The following is a 21,046-nucleotide window of genomic DNA, read 5'->3' on the forward strand; positions in this document are numbered from 1 at the left end:
TGTTATTGTCGTGAAATTGGTGGCCTCATTTGAGTGTGACTGCCAAGAACCTGGGTGATAACTTGTTTATTACTTTCCTGTTCGTCTTTTATCATTTCAATAAATCTCCAAATCGAAGGATGGTGCACTACCATCAGCTTTTGAAATTTGCTACGGCAGCCTTGCACTGTGGTGTTCATCCTGTGATTGCCATTACAGTGCTGATGTATAAACTTTCCAAATTTCTGGTGGAAATCTTGGAGCTTCTGGTCTTCTTCTGCCTCTGCCATGCCTTCCACAGACATAACTCTTTCAACATAATCCATTAGGTCATCTAAATTTTCTTCTGCATTCTCCACAATGTACTCAAAAGTTTCATTTACATCTTCCAAAGGCACAAATGAAAGTCCAGACAACATGGATGCGCACTTACGGGTGTTACTTTCTGTTGTCGTATACTTGTATGGTAGACCCCAAAAAGATATTTTTTGCCACAGTGATTGTGAGAAGTGAAATAAGCATCCTTGTACTTGTGCATTTGGTAGGAGTACTCGAATTGTATTCGTATTTGTAATCTCGAAATCCATCATGCGCAATGAAGTATTGATGTTGAGATTTCTTTCCCATGCAAATGCAAGCACTTTCTGATAAATATATATATATCTGTAAGTATCTTGTTGCCTCTTCATTATTAGTGCATAAATCAGAGGCATAGTATAACCCAATATTACACGGTGTACAGTAAATAACTGAGTGAACTATGTTGGTGCTGTCTTGAAGGTGCCATTACTGAATAATGTGGTACTGGCACTTAAATATCAAATATTGTCAAAAGTTATGTAAATAAGAATTCTTTCACCATCTTGAGCACTGATTTGTGCATAAAAAATGGTTTTCCCCATGTAGTCAATTTATACTCCTCTGAAATTTCAATTCCATGCAGTGAAATTGGGTTTGGAGGGCAATGCCTGTTTTGAATTCTATTTACCTGTCTCTTTAATGAGTTTCTTTCTGGTAGCATTAACAAGATGTCTTCATCATGAACGTTATGGAGAGTTCTTTGAAGTGCCTGCGATGGTGTTGCATTTGATTCTTCTGTCTGTTGTTTTAACCTATTCAGGGTTTTCCTTACTTCCCCTTCAATATCAGTGTTGTGCTGATGTTTTTCTGTCTCATTTTGCATGATTGTAATGTTATCCAAATCCTGATTAGTTGTACATTGGGCATTGCAGATTCTCCTCTCTTTACAGCACCAGCTTTTATTTCCATCTCTATTAAAGGAATGGAAATGGTAACAAAACCATTATAATGTAGCATTGGCTTTCCTCTTTGTGAGTATACTATGTCCCCTGTATTCTGCTGAGAATTTTCAAATCAAGATGTCATATTGCCAAGCAACAGAAAAAGGGTTATTTTTTTCCCCTTTGTAGCCAGCTGACCAATGGTCATTGGTTTACTGGTGGGGGAATCTTAGTAATGTCTTATGGATTTGACACCCAGTTCAGCTGGGCTGGATCAGTCGGTAGGTAGTCACCAGCTGAGGGCATGGTAGTGCAGCCTATAGGTAGATAAATGTGGGAGTCACATACACTAAAACCTCTAAAAATAGCAGCAGACGCTTTTTGCAGTCTACCATGATGTACCTTCACAGGACATTGATTCAAGGGAAACGTTGCCCATTAACCTTGGGTGATGGGATGGTTGTAGGGTGTTAATTAGATACCCAGTATCTCCCTCACGGTGGCTGTTATATCTGACTGCTATGTGGCAGGAGAGCCACATTTGTTCGCCTTCCGAACAAGTGAGATGCTCTGTGTTTACATCAACGTGTTTGCTGCCCATTTTACATTGTGGCTTGACCAAGTTCCTTCTTTCAAACTCTGCCTTTATTGAACCACCCAGCCACATCCAACCAAATGCCAGTGACATATTAATGAACCATGATTGGGAGATCCCGTCTTCTACTTGTTGTCCTCTGTACATTTTTCTAACTGTAGGACTCTTTCTCTATATGCATAGTTAATATAAATCTCTCTCTTCTGCAAGAGTCAAACCCTGACCCATCTACCTAACCCCGAGTACCATTACCAGCTAGGCTAATGAGGCAAGAAGGGTTATTATTGGCAATACAGCCTCAACACAATTATTGGACCAATAAAACATGATAGTATTTTTTATGTGTTAATCCTATAAACCTAAAGTATAAATAAATGTTATGGGCTCTTTGAACCCAGGGACATTTTCTATGTGTGGATGTTTTTGATAGGACCAAATTTCAAGGACCTCTTGGTGTGGACCAAGTGTCTCAATGGACATTTTGGACAGGACCAAATATCAAGGGTCTTTTGACTGGACCAAATGTCTCCATGAATATTTTGGACAGGACCAAATATCCACTAATCTCACATTGAACCACTTAATTCTGAGGAGCTTCTTGAGATTTGGAATTGTAGACAAGTCATCTGAAGATCACTGAAAAGATATAGAGCAATAGGAAAAATACATACTTTCTTAAGTAATAAAAACTATATTCTTTCCATATATATATATTGTGTTTATATATATTTGTCATATCAAACTATATAGGCTGCAGTTCATTTCTCTAGGGAAAAAAAATCTTAAATTACCAGATTGAATTGCTTGAGTAGCTGTATGTTTAAACTTTGGGAATATAGGTGGGAAGTTGCTGCCATCATGTCCAAAAGGGGATAGAAACATTGTTTCATGCCTCCTCAGTGATCGATTCAGTGTGGTGCTGAAATAATCATCATTATTGTACTAAGTTCTTTACATACATTAATTTACTGAATCTTTTTAGGGGACTCTGATATTTTGAAGTTAATGAAAACATAATCTGGTTCATCCTATCAGGGAGAGAAGTGATATGCTATTTAATTGACTACGGTGTAGTATCCTCTATTTATAGTGTTCTATGCTACTGTATCCGACAGTAAGTAACCCTGGGGTATATCTCAGAATAATCTGTACTTCCTTATATTGCAATAGCTTCTGGTCCTAGTAGATCATCTATTTATACAGAGTTATCTATCACTTTTGACAAAAAAATTTAAAGTGGTTTTTATATACTTATTGTGAAGATAGCTTAAAAGAAAATAGCATTTTGCACCAAAATAATAATTTTTCCACCAGAGGCAAGGAAAGTCATGTCAATAAACTAAAATAGATGATATTCATATTTATGCTTGCTTTTAGAAAAAAATTTTTTGCAGTGATTTATTAGTGTTGGCTGAGGGTGGCAACAAATCTGCTTGTTTTACTTTTGGTTCTACTGAATAGTAATGAAAACACATGCCTGTACACTGCAGAGAGAAGCTTACTTTATTTCCACCTTCTGCTACCCTGGCAGCTAAGGTGAAGAATGCAAAGGTGATGATTATGTTAAAGTATCTTGCTTTAGTACCATGAATTAAAGTGAAATAAGGTATATTGAATTTATATTTATATTAAATATAAATCTATTTATTTACAGTACATTAAATTTATAGATTAAATAAGGTACAGTGGATTATATAATTAAATTATCTGACTTTCTTTAATACATGCAATGGATGATATGTATGATTTATGTGTCAGCTTGGCTAGGTTAAGGCAATTAGTTGTTTGGTCAAACACCAGTCTAGATGTTTCTGTGATATTTTTTAGATATGACTAAGAAATGTAAATTTAATATTTATAATCAGTAGACTTTGAGTAAAGCAGATTACCCTCCATAAGTAATGAGTCTCATCCAGTCAGTTGAAGGCTTTCAGAACAAAGACTAAGGTTTCCCAAAGAAGAAGCAATTGTGTCTCCAGACTGCAACATAGATACTCTGCCTGATTTTTTCCAGCCTGCTGGCCTGCCCTGTGGATTTCAAATTTAATTATGGACACAAGGCTGTAACATTACCTCTTACCTGGATTTCTAGCCTGCCAGCCTGCCCTACAAATTTGGACTTGGCAGCCCCACAATTGCATGAGCCAATTCCTTAAAATCTCTCTTTCTCTCAATATCCTATCAGTTCTATTTCTCTGGAGGAAGAACCCTGACTAATAAAGTATGCTATGAAGCTTACAGAAGTAATCCATTTCAGTGACATAATTTTTGTCCTCTTGTGACAAAGCTGGCTTATGTAGTTGTTTGATGTTCGGTATTTATTTTACAGGCATTTTGGAAGCTTTAGGAATACTCGGATATGCTTTGAGTTATGCAATAGGAGCATCCCTAATTAAGTCCTCTGAGAATAGTAATTTTGAGAAAAAGTAAGCCATTTTCTTTCCTTTATTTGGTTCACATTGTGTAAAATATTTATTGGATACTGTAGCTTATAAATATATTTATTTAATTTGTAATAACCATATTTTTTAGAAAAATATATGTAAATGTGACTGATATGCACATATGCGTACATATAAATACATCTAAAATGTACATTTTTGTCTTTACTGCTTGAAATATAATTTAAAAAACACTACTTATAATGACAACCTTACTACTGATTCTGCATGTATCTGTTTAAAAAATTGTGGTAAAAAACATATAACATAAAATTTACCATCCTAACCATTTTTAAGTGTACAGTACAGTAGTGTTAACTATATGAACATTGTTGTCGCAGATCTCTAGAACTGTCTCATCTTACAGAACTGAAGCTCTATATCCATTGCACAACAACTCCCCTTTTCTCCACAGCCCTGGCAACCACCATTCTACTTTCTGTTTCTAAGAGTTGGACTACTTTAGATACCTCGTATAAGTGGAATCATGCAGTATTTGTCTTTTTGTGACAGGCTTATTTCTTTCTTTCTTTTTTTTTTTTTTCTGTTTCTAATACTCTTTATTTTATTTATTTTATTTTATTTTAATTTTTGGTTATTGCAGTAACATTGGTTTATAACATTGTATAAATTTCAGGTGTACATCATTATACTTCTATTTCTGCATAGATTACATCATGTTCACCACCCAAATACTAATTACAACCCATCACCACACACATGTACCAAATTATCCCTTTCACCCTCCTCCCTCCCCCCTTCCCCTCTGGTAACCACCAATCCAATCTCCGCCTCTATGTGTTTGTTTGTTGTTGTTATTTTCTACTATTTAATGAGGGAAATCATACGGTATTTGACCTTCTCCCTCTGACTTATTTCACTTTGCATAATACCCTCAATGTCCATCCATGTTGTCACAAATGGCTGGATTTCGTTGTTCCTTATAGCTGAATAGTATTCCATCGTGTATATATACCACATCTTCTTTATCCATTCGTCCCTTGATGGGCGCTTAGGTTGCTTCCAAGTCTTAGCTATTGTGAAGAACGCTGCAATGAACACAGGGGTGCGTGTATCTTTACGCATTGGTGTTTTCAAGTTCTTTGGATAAATACCCAGCAGTGGAATAGCTGGATCATATGGTAGTTCTATCCTTAATTTTTTGAGGAATCTCCATACTGTTTTCCATAGTGGCTGCACCAGTTTGCACTCCCACCAGCATTGTATGAGAGTTCCCTTCTCTCCACATCCTCTCCAACACATGTTGTTTCCTGTCTTGTTAATTATAGGCATTCTGACAGGCGTGAGGTGATATCTCATTGCAGTTTTGATTTGCATTTCCCTGATAGTTAATGATTTTGAACATCTTTTCATGTGTCTGTTGGCCATCTGTATATCTCCTTTGGAGAAATGTCTGTTCAGGTCTTTTGCCCATTTTTTAATTGGGTTGGTAGCTTTTTTTGTTGTTGAGATGCATGAGTTCTTTATATATTTTGAAGATTAAGCCCTTATCAGATGTATGGTTTGCAAATATCTTCTCCCAATTGTTAGGTTGTCTTTTTGTTTTTTGTTTTTTTTTTTTTTTGTGAGGAAGATCAGCCCTGAGCTAATATCCATGCTAATCCTCCTCTTTTTGCTGAGGAAGACTGGCTCTGAGTTAATATCTATTGCCAATCCTCCTTCCTTTTTTCCCCAAAGCCCCAGTAGATAGTTGTATGTCATCGTTGCACATCCTTCTAGTTGCTGTATGTGGGATGTGGCCTCAACATGGCCGGACAAGCAGTGTATTGGTGCGCGCCCGGGATCCAAACCCAGGCCGCCAGTAGCGGAGTGCGCGCACTTAACCGCTAAGCCACGGGGCCGGGGCCGGTTGTCTTTTTGTTTTGTTGATGGTTTCCTTTGCTGTGCAGAAGCTTTTTAGTTTGATGTAGTCCCATTTGTTTATTTTTTTCTATTGTTTCTCTTGCCCGGTCAGACATGGTGCTTGAAAATATGTTGCTAAGACCGATGTGTGACAACCTTATTTCAGTTAACATGTGCTCAAGGTTCACCCATGTTGTAGCATCTGACAATGTTTCCTTCTTTTTAAGGCTAAATAATATTCCATTGTATGTGTATACCACATTTTCTTTATCCATTCATTTGTTGATGGACATTTAGGTTACTTCCACCCCTTGGCTATTGTGAATAATGCTACAGTTAACATGGGTGTGCACATATCTCTTTGAGATTCTATTTTCACTTCTTTTGGATATATGCCTAGAGGTGGGATTGCTAGATCATTTGTTAATTCTATTTTTAATTTTTTTGAGGAACTTCCTTACTGTTTTCCATAGCGGCTGCACCATTTTACATTCCCATCAATAGTGCACAAGGTTTCCAGTTTCTCAACATCCTTGCCAACACTTGTTGTTTTCTGGATTTTTTAAAAAAATAGCCATCCTCATTTTTATGGTGACTGACAAACAATAATATACAACTAAAATTTCACATTCTTCTAAACTATTAAGACATCAATAATAATAAAAAACAAAAACAAAAACAAAAAATACAGCCATCCCAGCAAGTGTGAGGTGATATCTCATTGTGGTTTTAATTTTCATTTCCCTGATGATTAGTGGTGTTGAGCATCTTTTCATATACATGTTGGCCATTTGTGTATCTTCTCTGTAGAAATGTCTATTCACATCCTTTGCCCATTTTTTTTTTTTTTTTTTGGTGAGGAAGATTAGCCCTGAGCTAACATCTGTTGCTGCTCCTCCTCTTTTTGCAGAGGAAGATTGGCTCTGGGCTAACATCTGTGCCCATCTTCCTCTACTTTATATGTGGGACGCCTGCCCCAGCATGGCTTGACAAGCGGTGCATAGGGCTGCACCTGGAATCCAAACTCGCAAACCCTGGGCTGCCAAAGTGGAGTGTGTGAACTTAACCACTACACCACTGGGCTGGCCGTTTTGCACATTTTTTAATCAGATTTTTTTGTTGTTGTTGAGTTGAAAGAGTTTTTATATATTCTGGATATTAGTTCTTTATCAGATTCATGTTTTGCAAATATTTTCTTTCATTCCCTATTTGCCTTTTCACTCTGTTGATTATTTCCTTTGTTGTGCAGTTTTTTAGTTCAGTGTAGTCCCATTTGTCTAATTTTGTTTTTGTTGCTTGTGCTTTTGCTGTCGTATCAAGAAATCATTGTCAAATCCAATGTCATGCAGCTTTCCCCCTGTGTTTTCTTCTAGGAGTTTTATTGTTTCAGGTCCTATGTTTAGATCTTTAATCCATTTTGAGGTTTTTTTTGTATATGTTGTGCGATAAGGGTCCAACTTCATTCTTTTGCATTCTTTCATTCTTTTGCATATCCAGTTTTGCCAGCACCATTTGTTGAAGAGACTGTCTTTTCCTTATTGTGTATTCTTTTCGCCCTTGTCAAAGATCATTTGACTATATTTATGACAGTTTATTTTTGGGCTCTCTGTTTAGTTTCATTGGTCTATATATCTATATTTATTACCAGAACCATACTGTTTTGATTACTCTAGTTTTGTAATATATTTTGAAATCAGAAAGTGTGAGGCTTCCAGCTTTGTTTTCCTTTCTCAAGACTGTTTTGGCTATTTGGGGTCCTTTCAAATTTGAAATGAATTTTTAGGATTTTTTTTTTCTATTTTTGCAAAAAATCCATTGAGATTTCAATAGGGATTGCTTGAATCTATAGATCACTTTGGGTAGTAAGGATATTTTAACAATATTGTCTTCAACTTCATTTCCATTTGTTTGTGTTTTCTTTAATTCTTTCAGCAGTATTTTTTAATTTTCAGTGTGCAAGTCTTTTGCCTGGTACAGGCATACCTCAGAGATATTGCAGGTTCAGTTCCAGACCACTGCAATAAAGCAGATATCGCAATAAAGCAGATATCACGATAAAGCAAGTCACATGAACATTTTGGTTTCCCAGTGCATATAAAAGTTATGTTTACATTATACTGTAGTCTGTTAGGTTGATGATTTTTGCATCAATATTCATTAGGGATATTAGTCTGTAGTTTTCCTTTCTTCTTGTATCTTTGCTGATGTTGTTATCAGGGTAATACTGGCCTCATAGAATGAGTTTGGAGATGTTCCCTCCTCTTAAATTTTTTGGAAACGTTTGAGAAGGATTGGTGTTAATTCTTCTTTAAATGTTTGGTAGTATTCTCCAGTGAAGCTATCTGGTCCTGGAGTTTTCTTTGTTGGAGGTTTCTGATTACTGATTTAATCTCTTTATTAGATACATGTCTGTTCAGTTATTTTATTTCTTCATGATTCAGTCTTGACAGGTTGTACGTTTCTAGAAATTTATCTATTTCTTCTAGGTTATCCAATTTGCTGACATATAATTGTTCATAGTAGTCTCTTCTGATCCTTTTTATTTCTGGGGCATCAGTTGTAATGTCTCCTCTTCCATTTCTGATTTTTATTATTTGAGTCTTCTCTCTTTTTTTCTTAGTATAGCTAAGGGTTTGTCAATTTTGTTGATTTTTTTTAAAAAAACAACTACTCAGTTTTGTTGATTTTCTCTATTGTTTTTCTATTCTATATGTCATTTATTTCTTCTCTAATCTTTATTATTTCCTTCCTTTTGCTATATAGATATGTATTTTTAAAGTTATGTTTAATTATGTACTGGGAAGTGGTACCATAAGTGATTTCTTGCCTTTTTCTCTCATTGAGATGATGGAGTTAAAGGAGATATAATCTACCACTACAAGAAAACAGAGAGGTCCACCCTCCATTTCTGAAACTCTGGGTTTATATAAAGGTAGAACTAGTTAAAACTAAGAAACAGAAGCCAACTAGCCCGTCTTATTTATCGCCAACTAGCCAACTAATTCTATAATTATTTATTGCTACAGATACCACCTGGAAGCTCTCTTGCCAAGTCATCTGGGTTATTACCTTGCTAGTGTGAAGTTTTGGTAGCTGCCAGACAAATATCATAAAGGGGGACAAATAAGGTGTCAGAGAATAAGCTGTGTGTTGGATGTATTTTGTTTGACTCTCTAAAGTTGATCTCCATCTTTCTAAAATCTTCTGTACCTTCTTCTCTGCCCCGGGAGGCTGACCTGTATTGAGAGCCTCAATATAATCCCCTGCACTCTGGATTTCAGTTGGACTTGGCCAATGAGAAACACTGGCACATGAGAAGGCAGGAGCATATTAAGGCTAGGTCATTTATCCTCCCAGCTCCTTCCCTAGGAAATTGTATCCAGATTGGCTGTACTTCTATTCTGAAGGCCATGGTTCCTTTTACATTGCCCTCTCCATTATTAAGCACTGTTTCACTTGACATTCAGGCCTGTGGTAACAGCTTGCTACTGTTGCTCGCCCCAGAATTTTGTACTATGCCTTGTTCATTTCCCTAAACTCTGCCCACATCACTGGAAATAGTCTACTTGTCACTGTCCCTTCAAATTATCTAGTGTGAGTATACCATCTGTTTCCTACCAGGATCCTGACTGACACTGAAAATAGTATCAGAAGTAACAACAGGATTTCAGAACTAGGTTGCATATTTGTATGCACATATAACCTCCTTGCTGGGGGTAAAATGGACGTAGTTACTAAAATGATCACAGGTTGTGGAATGGGATTAAGTCCAGGGAAGCGCAAGATTGGGAAATTAAGTAGTTGTAGTATTTAATCATTCAGGTGACAAAAGTGATTTTAAGACTTCTGGGTCATATGGCTTCTTTTGTCAATACTAGAGAACATTCACAGGGAAAAGGAAACATTTAAAAGTGTGAATATTAACTTCTCTCACTGAGATAGAAAGGGGATAGCCACTATATTATAGCTCCACACAACAGTGGCTTAAAATACAGGAAATCCTTCTAATGCATAGAATTTTAGGCTGGTTGTCCACTTAGCATGGAAGGAGGGATGGCCTGAGGTATAACTTTATACTGATTTATGATTGGGTGGCCAGGGACTTAGAACAAGATCAGAAAATAGGTAACAAGGAGAATATGTGAATGAACATCTTTGAATGACTGTGTGAAGAGAGTATATAGTTTGGTTGAGGCTCTTTAGTCAGTTGAACAAGATAACCCATCCTGTTAATGTCAGTCAGCCTCTCTCTCTCTTTTTTTTAACCACCCTGGTACTTCCTCAAAAAGCCCATGTAAAAAGTGGCCATGGTGACAGTAATGGTGACTTTGCATGAGTGCAATAACATGGACTTCTTCACACTAAAGATACTCTCTCATGAAGAATATTTACCAGGATATGAGTATTACTACTACTGAGTATCCAACTTATCAGCAGTAGAAGTCAACCCCAAGTCCCCCATATGACACATCCTTGGGAGACAAGCTGTCATCAGGTTGATTACATTGGCCCTCAGCGTGATAAGTACCGAATTCACTCGTCTTACTCTGTGCTCTATTATCCAGAAATAGCTGGCTTGATAGAATGGTGTCATGGCTTGGTGCCCTCCACAAATTTTGGTGGAGCCTTTAGGGTTTTCTATATATAATATCATGTCACCTTCAAAGACAATTTTACTTATTCCTTTCTGATTAGGATGCCTCTTATTTCTTTTTCTTGCCTAATTGCTCTGGCTAGTACGTCCAGTGCTATGTTGAATAAAAGTGAGGAGACTAGGCATCCTTGTCTTGTTCCTGATCTTAGAGGAAAAGCTTTCAGCTTTTCACTAGAGACTATGATGTTAGCTGTGGGCTTGTCATATATGACCTTTACTATGTTGATGTACATTCCCTTTATACCTACTTTGTCAAGATTTTTTATCATGAATGGATGTTGAATTTTGTCAGGTGCTTTTTCTGCATCAGTTGATATGATTGTATGATTTTTATGCTTCATTTTGTTAATGTGGTGTATCTCATTGATTGATTTGTGGATGTTGAACCATCTTTGCATCCCTGGAATAAATCCCGCTTGATTGTGGTGTGTGATCCTTTTAATGTATTGTTGAATTAGATTTGCTAATATTTTGTTGAGGATTTTTGCATCTATGTTCATCAGGGATGTTAGCCTGTAATTTTATTTTCCTGTAGTATCATCTGGTTTTGGTTATATGTTTTAATTTAACATCCAATTTCAATTTATTTTTGTGTATAATAAGAGGCATAGGTTAAGCTTCTATGTTTCCCTCAAAGTGATATCTGATTGTACTGATAACATTTATGGGTCATTCCATGTTTTTTTTTTTTTACTACTTAATTTTTTACTGATGTTAAACACCATCTTTATCATAAATTAAAATTTCCTGAATACAAAGGTTTTCTTCTTGTCTCTCTAATCTCTTCCCGGATATATTTTTCTATTCCCATGCCAAGACTACAACGTTTTAGTAACTAAAGCTTTATCACATGATTTGCTATTTGGTTGGAAAAGTCCCCACTGATTATTACTCATCAAAAATCAGGGGCTATTTTTGCAAAATTACTCTTCCAGATAAATTTGATAACCTCAGGTTACAATCAAAGCATTTTGATTTGAAATACTTGAATTTATGTGTCAAATTGGGACTAATTCTTACCTTTTCATGCAGGAATATGGTGTGTTGCTCTATTTACATGCTTTTCTTTTATGCCCTTCAATAAAGTTTTATGATTTTTCTTTATTGAAGATATCCCATTAAGCTTATTCCTAGTTATTTCATGTATTTTGTTAGTATCGTGTATGGAATCTTTATATTATTACATTTCCTAATCAATTATTTCTAGTAGGAGGAAAATCTATTGATGTTTGAGTTTGTCTTCTATATATGTCACTTTATTAAATTCTTTTCATTACACTTTGTAGTATTTTTAGTTTATTTTCCTCAATCTTCTAGGTACTCAATTATTTACATATATATAATAATAACATTATATGTAAAATAATCCATATAATTAGAATACATAGCTGGGTTCAAAGTGAAAAAAGAAAAAAAGGAAATTTCTGAGAATTATGATCGATGAGGAAACACATAGCCCTAGTGACAATCTGGAGTTGAAACTTCCTAGGCATAGCATAATCGAATGTACATGCCTACTGGATAATGGAAATCGAGATTGCAAACCTGTGTCATTATAAGTTGGAATTTGTATCCCTGAATAATGTAGTAATGGATAAGGAGTTGTCCCATCAATGAATAAAACTGAGAATATTCTCCACATTCTGTGAAAGATGAGGCCTATTAGTAAGCTACTCACCACATTTCTGTTGGCGGTAGAGTTCCCTGTGAGAAACCAGCACCTCCAAATCTGTGGTTCCTATGGCTGTGGGCATGTTTTCACTCTCGCTGGTTGGACGAGGTCCTAAAAATGTGTGGAACTGAAGACATTGGTGGCTGTGTAGTAATCAACTTCCCCGAATCTCCTCCCTAAATGATACAAAATAACTTCACAACTATGAAAATTCTCTACAAAATCATGGCCTCAGTATTATTGAAGACAAAGAATACTGAAACTGCAAAATAACTGTGAGTGGAAAGAGAAAATCAGCAAATCCCAGCACAAGACCCTTCACATTCCCATCCCACCCTGCCCACTGCAAAGCTGTGTGGTTTGCAAAGGCAGACCAAGAAAAACTGCAGGGAAGAGAGAAGGCAAAGGCTAACAGAGTCTTAAAGGTGTTTAGATATGATCACTAGAAGGGTAATTCATGCTCACTCTGAAGTTCAAAGAAGGGACTATAAGAAAGATTTCAAAGTTTATGTGATTTAAATGATCAGATGCCAGATTGTGCAACCTAAAGGGCCAGGCTTGCCTTAAAGGGCTAGGTGCATAATTAAAGGGGTAGGAATGATTTTTAAAGCAAGGATGAGATTTAAAGGGATGGTCTTCCAAATGCATAGCTTCTCTTGGAGAAAAAAGTTAAAAAGGAGCAAAATTACTCTTTGCCACCTGAGTGGACAGGGGAAAAGAAGGAAAAGGGAAAATTTAGGGTCCTGCATGACAAAAGAGAACTACGTAATTGGAGGACTCACAACCATTCACTCTCAGCAAAACAAACAATAGAGAGAAATTAACAGAAAATGTTCTATTTCTCTCTCTCTGTTTCTCTCTGATATCGCTTTGTTTGTAATAAAATACACAAAGTTGAAATTTTTCATTTTTCTCTGTTAAAGCGTTGACAACAGTGGTAATCAACACTGGCTGAAGACTTGGTGGATTCATTTTGTTTTTGTCTCAATTATTACATGGTCTACATTAATACCATTGTCATGTTTTCCACCCAGTATACGAGGTAACTGTAAAAATATAATTTATTATGTTAAAGGACAGTAGATTCCTCAGCCCCGCCCCCATCCCTTATTTCAGAATATGGCTGTGACTACATTTCTTTCTGTCATGGGTTTCATTTGCTAGTATTATTTGAACAAGTGAAGCCACCTGCAGCCAAATATTATTTATGTACCAGACTTTCATTAGTACATATTTTTGCTTCTTGTCATTTCTTTTTAAAAATGCTTTATATCTAGAGTTCATAAGTTTTCTTAATAAAAAGAGGCATATTTAATTCTATTTTCCTAGCTTTATTTAATACATATACTACCTCATAGAATTGTTGTCGGATAAAATAATTGTTAAAATTCTTTTGGAAACATTAAGAAAATATACGTAAAATTAGAGAAATCAAATACTCTCCTAATGGTAGTACATTTCATTGGCACAAAATATTTTTAGTAATAGCAAAGGTTACTCTTTCATATTTTAGGGCTGTGCTGTCAAATACTGTAGTTACTTGCCACATGTGGCTATTTAAATTTTAAATTAAATTAAATTACAAATCCATTTACTCACCCGTAGGGGCTACATTTCAAGTATTTAATAGCCACATGTAGTTTGTGACTACAGTATTGGACAGAGCAGATATAGAAAATTTTCATTATCACAGAATGTTCTTTAGGACAGCATTGTTTTAGAAGAATGTGACTTGCACTTAATTAGATTGACTTTAGCTTGTTCAAAAATAGCTCACTTGCCATTCAAAGACAGACTGGTTTTATTAAGATGTATACATGTGTTTATATATGTGTTTTAGTTATTTGAACATGTCATAAGATTCTTTTACTTGTTAACATATAGGTTCAGCAAGGATAAAAGCTGGGAAACATAAACAGCCTAAAGATCAGGAATTTGGAACTAGTATCAAGGATTTATTTGCTACTATTTGGGTAAAGTAAAATATTTTACATGAACAAGGCCAATTAAGTTGACCTGTACAGTTTTCTAATAGTGGATTTAAGAAAATAACCCTAAAGTGTTCAAGTTAAATCTGAGTGGGACTTAAAGTCTTAATTAACCTGTGCATTTTATAGATAACGGAAAATAGGACCCACCTTACCTAAATGGCATTGCCAAGAACTTGGCTAGTGTCAGATACTGGTACCAAGTATTTTCCTTCTTCTATTTCTTTTAATTTTACTTTTAATTATTTTGTGTTTATTTTTTTCCTGCAGAAATAAATAAGACATTTACTGAGATGACATGCAGGTATTAACATTATCTTTTTATTATGTTTAAATGACTTAGAAGAGAACTCTAGAAGTTAATAAATATTCTTACAAACATATTTTGTGGAAAATATCTCATCTCAGTATCAAATGGAGAAGAATTCTTTGTTTTTCTAGGTGAGAAACAGGGCATACAATGCAGACATAGTGGGGTTAAAAAAACTCAACTTCTAGATAGTGATTCTGTATTCGATTTGTTTTCTCTTCTCCTATTCATAACTTCATCCTTTATGTTGCCTGTAGAATTGTATTTCACACATGTAGATTTTATCAAGTCATTTTCCAGATTACTTGGTAGATGAATTTCACATTCTTTTAGTGGGACTTTGAAGACCCTTTGTAATAGCGTCAACTGAATTTTTCTACTTCAACTCAGAATTTTATTGCTATCTCCGCCACACAGCCACTTGCTCTTTCCTGGAAATATTAGGTACCTTTATAATTTTGTACCTTTGTAGATGCTAATCTCTCTACTTCAAATGTTCTTTCTCTTCTCCATTGGGGAAAAACCTCTTTGTCAAAACTTGTCTTACATTCCTAGGCAAAATGATTTTCTGCTTCCTTAATGCTTTCATAGATCTTTGTTCAAAATCCAATCTAATCTAATATACATGGGAGATATATATAGTGCTTTTTGTTATGTTAGTCTAATTCTTCTTGAAATGAATAGGTATATTGTGTAAAATCAGAAATTTTGTTTACTTGTTTTCATTCAAACACAAAAATGTATTCTTTTTATAAAATTGTGAACCTTTCCTAGTAATGGATTATAGTTCATTCAGATTTTTATTTAATTTTGATTTTTGCCAAAATATTACATGTATATATTTTAACAATACAGAAATAAATTAGGTATAACCTCTTTCAGATTGTTAAAATTTAAGATACAATTGATAAAAGACACTTTTTCCAGAAAATTTAAGCATGAATGTTTTAAGTTTTTTCTTTTTTTAATTACTGCCAGGCAAGAAACAAAAACAAGCCAATTCCAGTATTTCTTTCTTGGAAATAGAGTGTTTTGATTATTATTTGTTATGATACAGAAGAATATAATGCCTGGTTAACAGTCTTAAGCTTCTGACTGACACCTGTCTGGGTGGATAACTAGAAGATATCTTAATCTTTTTTAAAGTTTATTAGAAGGTAGGACTTCCAGAATGTCAGAATGAGGACCTTGGAAAATCTTCACCTCCAAAAACAGTGGTTGAAACTGGCAAAATTGTCAACAACCATTTCAAAACTCTGGACATTAGGACTACACTTTGAAAATCACTGATCTAGTTTATCAGAAACCTTTCTACTTACCCTAATTCTGAAAGCACAATTTCAGAGCAGGTTCTGCGTATGTCATTGGCTTGTACATTTAGTGCATGATAGATGCCTGTCTTAGGAAGAAGGAAGGTTCGGTAAGCCATAAATAACCTTGTGATGTTCCTAACACATTGCTACAAGGCAGGCAAGAGCAAAACGATAGTCAAGAGTGAAGTTGCCTTACTTTAAGCCCACCTGGACTTTATGTAAACAGTAATTGGAGAAATTCCTATTTTCAACTTATCAAGTAAGAACCTGCATGTAATTTAAATGGAATAACTTGTTACTCTTTCAAAAAGTTAGACTACTTTTTTGTTACAACCTGATAGAACTGTACCCATCTAATTTCTGAATGAGAACAATTGAACAGTTGTTGAAGCCCACCATTTAAAAGGATCCTTAAATAGTTTTGGGGGCATTATTATTTTATGTGCCTTAATTTCTATTGTATAAAATGATGGTAATGATAGTACATACCTTATACATGCACTTAAAATTAAATGTATTAACATATGTAAGGTGCTTAGAACAGTGCCTGTCATATAGTAATATAATAAAAGTGATTGCAATTTTAGTTTTTCTTATTCATCTCTTTGTTATTGTGTAGTGTCACCATGCTAGGTACTGAAGATATAATAGTTAACTAACACCTTTGGCTTTATGGAGCTTGTGTTCTGGTGTGGGTCTCAGATTTAAAAAAACCCAACAAAACACAGATTAAAAACAGCTGATTAACAACTGAGTAGAGAAAATTCTGTGTGAAACCTACTTTGGAAATGGGGTAAAGAAGGCTTCACTGAACAGGAGCGTTTAAATGGAGGAACCTAAAGCATGAGGAGTTAGCCATGTGACGAATGATCATTAAGAAAATTCCAAGCACAAGAGACACATGTGGAAAGACCTTGAGGCAGCAAAGATTTGGGTATGTTCAGTTTAGAGAAGACTGTGTGTTCGGAGCATATTTGCTTGGTGGGGAGAGTGGTAGAATAATAGGCTGGAGAGACAGGCAGAGGCTAGCTCATGAAGGTCCTTGTGAAACATTGTAAGAACTTTAGATTTTGTTCTTAATGCAATAAGAAGTCACTAATATATTTTAAGTAAGAGAATAATATGAACATGATATGAATTTTGTTTTAAGAACTTTTAAACATGACTTTGTGTAAAAATGGATTAAAGTGGGATAAGAATTGAACAGGCAGTACAGTTTGGATGTTGTTTCAGGAAGTTTTCCCTAGGTACTATAAATGGTTGAGTTTTTTATTCAGCTATGGTATATGAGACCCAATTGCAGGAGTCAATTAAAGAATCACTTGGCATTTATAAAATTCAGGGCTACCAAGGATGGTTTGTCAACATAATCTGAGTTTCTGGAGCCTTAAAAAAAGCATGAAAATAAATAAAAGGCCTAAAATATGGGGAAGCAAATGTTCTAAAATCTAAATATAGACATGTAATTTTAAGATCCAACAGAAAAGCCCATGCATCTAGGCTCTTGCCTTTAAAAATTGTACCAGGCTGAGTTTCAGAAAGAAAACAGAGGGATAATGGGCTATACCTTAGGGAGCCTACTAGATTAAAAAAAATTCCCACTGTTTGCCTTGTTACATGGTTTAGCACCTGCCAAAGCTGAGCTTCTCAGTAGAGTATATCTGTTAAGCCATGTTGGTGAAATTAAAGTAGAGCATATCTTCCCTGATAATAAAGGAGTCAGCTAGTGTTCTCTGCTAGGTTGGTGTTTGCTCATGAGTAAGTTAAGCAATGAAGATTATTAAAGAATTCATGCGAGGAAGAGTGGAGTTGAGCAGTGAGTAATGGTTATAATCCCTCATCAGGTAAGGGTAGAGATGCTATGACTTTCCGGGAATGAGTAGGAAGTAGAACTAAATGTGTTTATGCTTCTCTATGGTAGATCTCATAGGTAGAGAGATTTTTCTTGGTAGAGTCTGTTATCTTCACCTAAGCCTGAAGGTCAGGTTGCACTAAAGACTGCCCACCCAAGAGTAGTGTCCTATTCTCCTTTGGTAAAAAGTCTTAGAGAGAACTAGCTATAGCCTTCTGTTTGTGCTCCGTGGTATATCCAAAGGGTAACAAGGCTAATGGTGAATCAGGTCTCTCCTCATCCATAGGTTCTAATCTGTTAGCAGGCCTACCTACTAGTAGGACTACCCAGCAGAGAAATGATATATCATTTACTACTGGTGAGACCTTATGCAAATCTCCATATTTCTTTGATTCTAAGACACACTTTTTTCCTTCACATTTTAACATCTTTGAAATTGAGGTATATATTAAATTGATGGAGTCTTGAAATAACTGTAAGGTAGGATGTAATTGTGACATAGTAGATCTTGCCTGAGTATGGGCAAACTTGGTCATGGATGTTCATATTATCATTACTCTATTTGAGTTATATACTTCAGTGGTGTTGTCCATATTGAGTGCAACTGCTTTTTAGCTCTTCAAAAAGATGATGCAATATTTAGACATTGAATTAGAAAGTTATTGCATATGTAGAAAGACAAAAACTGTAACAGGATATAATTTTGGTATTAGTAATGCAAATACTTGCTGTTGGAGCAATGCTCACTAGTTAACATTTTCTTGCCAAGTAATATCCAGGTGTTTTATGAGACTTAAGTAAAGAATTTCTACAAGTAGAGATAGCTCTATTGTTCTTTTTTTGAGATACCTGCAAAAGGATTGCCTACCACGTGCCAACCTGTGCAGCTGAGTCAGGAAAAATTGGCAAGTCCTTCTTAATAGATCTAATATGTTTCAAAAGCTTGTGATACTGATATCTGTAAAACATAGGACTTCCCTTAAGGCATTGTATCATAATGTAAGTGGCAGTGATTTTTTTTTCTTAGTGGTACATAAAATAATAGTGTCTCTTACAATTGGTGGCATTTTAGATTCAATGAAATATGGTATTTTAACCTTTCTGGGCCTTACTTCTGAGCTAGAGAAATTGATGCAATAATGGTACCTCCCTCATAGGAATGTAAGGTATATAGATCAGTGCATAGCCCATAGTAAAGACTCAATAAATACATGAATAATATGAATGCCTACTTGAGATGTTTCTGATTTTAGATTAGGGAAGGAAACTGCACAAAAAATTAGAGAAAAACTTCATAGCAAGATTTTTCTTTTATTTTGGTAAGAAGAGCAGGTTATCAACTAGAAAATAAGAAAATTAAAAAGACTAGTACGAGGAACTTGATTGAAGAAAGGCCTATTGTCTTCCTCCTCTACCAGTCCTATAGTTCAGTACTTTCTGGTTCATGACACTTTGTTGGTATTGTTTGCTTGAAATCCAATGACTGTTTATTTTTATTTATTTATTTTTGTGAGGAAGATCAGCCCTGAGCTAACATCCATGCTGAATCCTCCTCTTTTTTTTTTTGCTGAGGAAGGCCGGCTCTGAGCTAACATCTATTGCCAATCCTCCTCCTTCTGTTTTTTTTCCCCAAAGCCCCAGTAGATAGTTGTATGTTATAGTCACACATCCTTCTAGTTGCTGTATGTGGGACGCAGGCTCAGCATGGCAGGAGAAGTGGCGCGTCAGTGCGCGTCCGGATCCGAACCGGGGCCGCCAGCAGCGGAGCACGCGCACTTAACTGCTAAGCCACGGGGCTGGCCCGCCAATGATTGTTTAGAAGCTCCTGATATAAGGACTGATGGAAAATCATTCCAGCAAGCAAGGTATAAGCCAGTAGAATGTATCACTATCATTATAAGACATTGACAAACAGCTGGTTCAAATAAATACCTCATAACTTTCTAGGCATAGATGTTTTTTAAAAGAGTCTTCTTTACTTGTCATGCATTTTTATTAAAGGGAGCTATTGAAGTGGCTGTTTTTAGAATAGATTCTCTCCACTATTACCATATTTCATTATATGTTTTATATATTTATATTATATTTATATTATTTTTATATATTATAATAATATATTAATATATTTTTATATATAATATATATATATTACTTATATAAATATCATATATTTTAGAAAATTCATCAAAGAAAAGAGTTTTATTAAAATGTCAGTAAAAACAATTTTTATAGTTTTAAAATAGATAAAATGAACACAAGTAAAATAAAAGATAAAAAGCTAGAATGGAGACAAAATATTTAACATTTTTATAAAGTTATAACATCCATGAGATAAAAAGCTATAAATATGAAGGTAGATGGAATTAAGCTTGAAGAACAGAAAGTAGAACAGTGAATAAGAACAATAGCTGTCTGTCTATAGCTGTAAGAATATAATGGATTAGAAACATGTTTTAAAAGAATAAAAACATAATGCTTGGAAGTTATGGTACTAAATCATGGAAAAGAAAAAAACAATGAAGTTAAAACTGGTTAGAAGCAGGTAAGGAATAAGATTTTTATAGGGGAAAAGCTCCTTTTAAATGTGTGGGCAGAGAGATCAACATTTTTACCCTCTTTTTCTTCATCTCATGCCTTAAGTCACATCCCTCGTTAGTAGGGAAGATATTTACATATTAGGACGCCAATGAACAAAGAAGTGTCAATGAATGTTATGATAAGAAAGAACTTTGTGAACTATCAAGGACCAAATGAATATGAGGTGTTCTTCATTGCTTGTGTGACTGTTAATGGATAACAGAATATATCAAAGGAAGCCGGTGTCCAAATTATTTAGGTATTTTATTATTGGTAGTAAAAATACTGAATTTCCTTTGAAAGCAAAATAAATTACTATCAGAGAAAGTATAATCAATGTATATTTAATGTAAGTAACATGATTTTTAAAAATATATTTATCACTTGTATTTATGTCAGGACATTTTCTACTAGTTTTAGTCTCTGCGTTGTCTACTAGGTTTGGACTCTAAATAAATTGGTTTTCATGGAAGTAGAGTAGGAGATATTCTAGCATGGAAGGCTGCAACATTTTTAAACTTGCAATAAGCAGCATTTTTTAGGTGAAGCATTTTACTTTTA

At 35.0% G+C, this 21,046-nt stretch overlaps 1 protein-coding gene across 1 annotated transcript in view; it reads left to right on the forward strand.

Annotated features, from left to right (window-relative positions):
- Positions 1-21,046, forward strand: part of SLCO6A1 (solute carrier organic anion transporter family member 6A1) — a 97,988-nt gene that overhangs the window by 17,819 nt on the left and 59,123 nt on the right. Inside the window, exons 4-6 of the mRNA XM_004420526.2 lie at positions 4,145-4,241; positions 13,369-13,487; positions 14,330-14,418. Coding sequence (XP_004420583.1) covers positions 4,145-4,241; positions 13,369-13,487; positions 14,330-14,418 — 305 coding nt within the window. The remainder of the gene's footprint in view (positions 1-4,144; positions 4,242-13,368; positions 13,488-14,329; positions 14,419-21,046) is intronic.

Source organism: Ceratotherium simum, chromosome 4 (genome assembly GCF_057802395.1).
Source record: "Ceratotherium simum simum isolate JZ-2026a chromosome 4, ASM5780239v1, whole genome shotgun sequence".
Classification (NCBI taxonomy): Eukaryota; Metazoa; Chordata; class Mammalia; order Perissodactyla; family Rhinocerotidae; genus Ceratotherium; species Ceratotherium simum.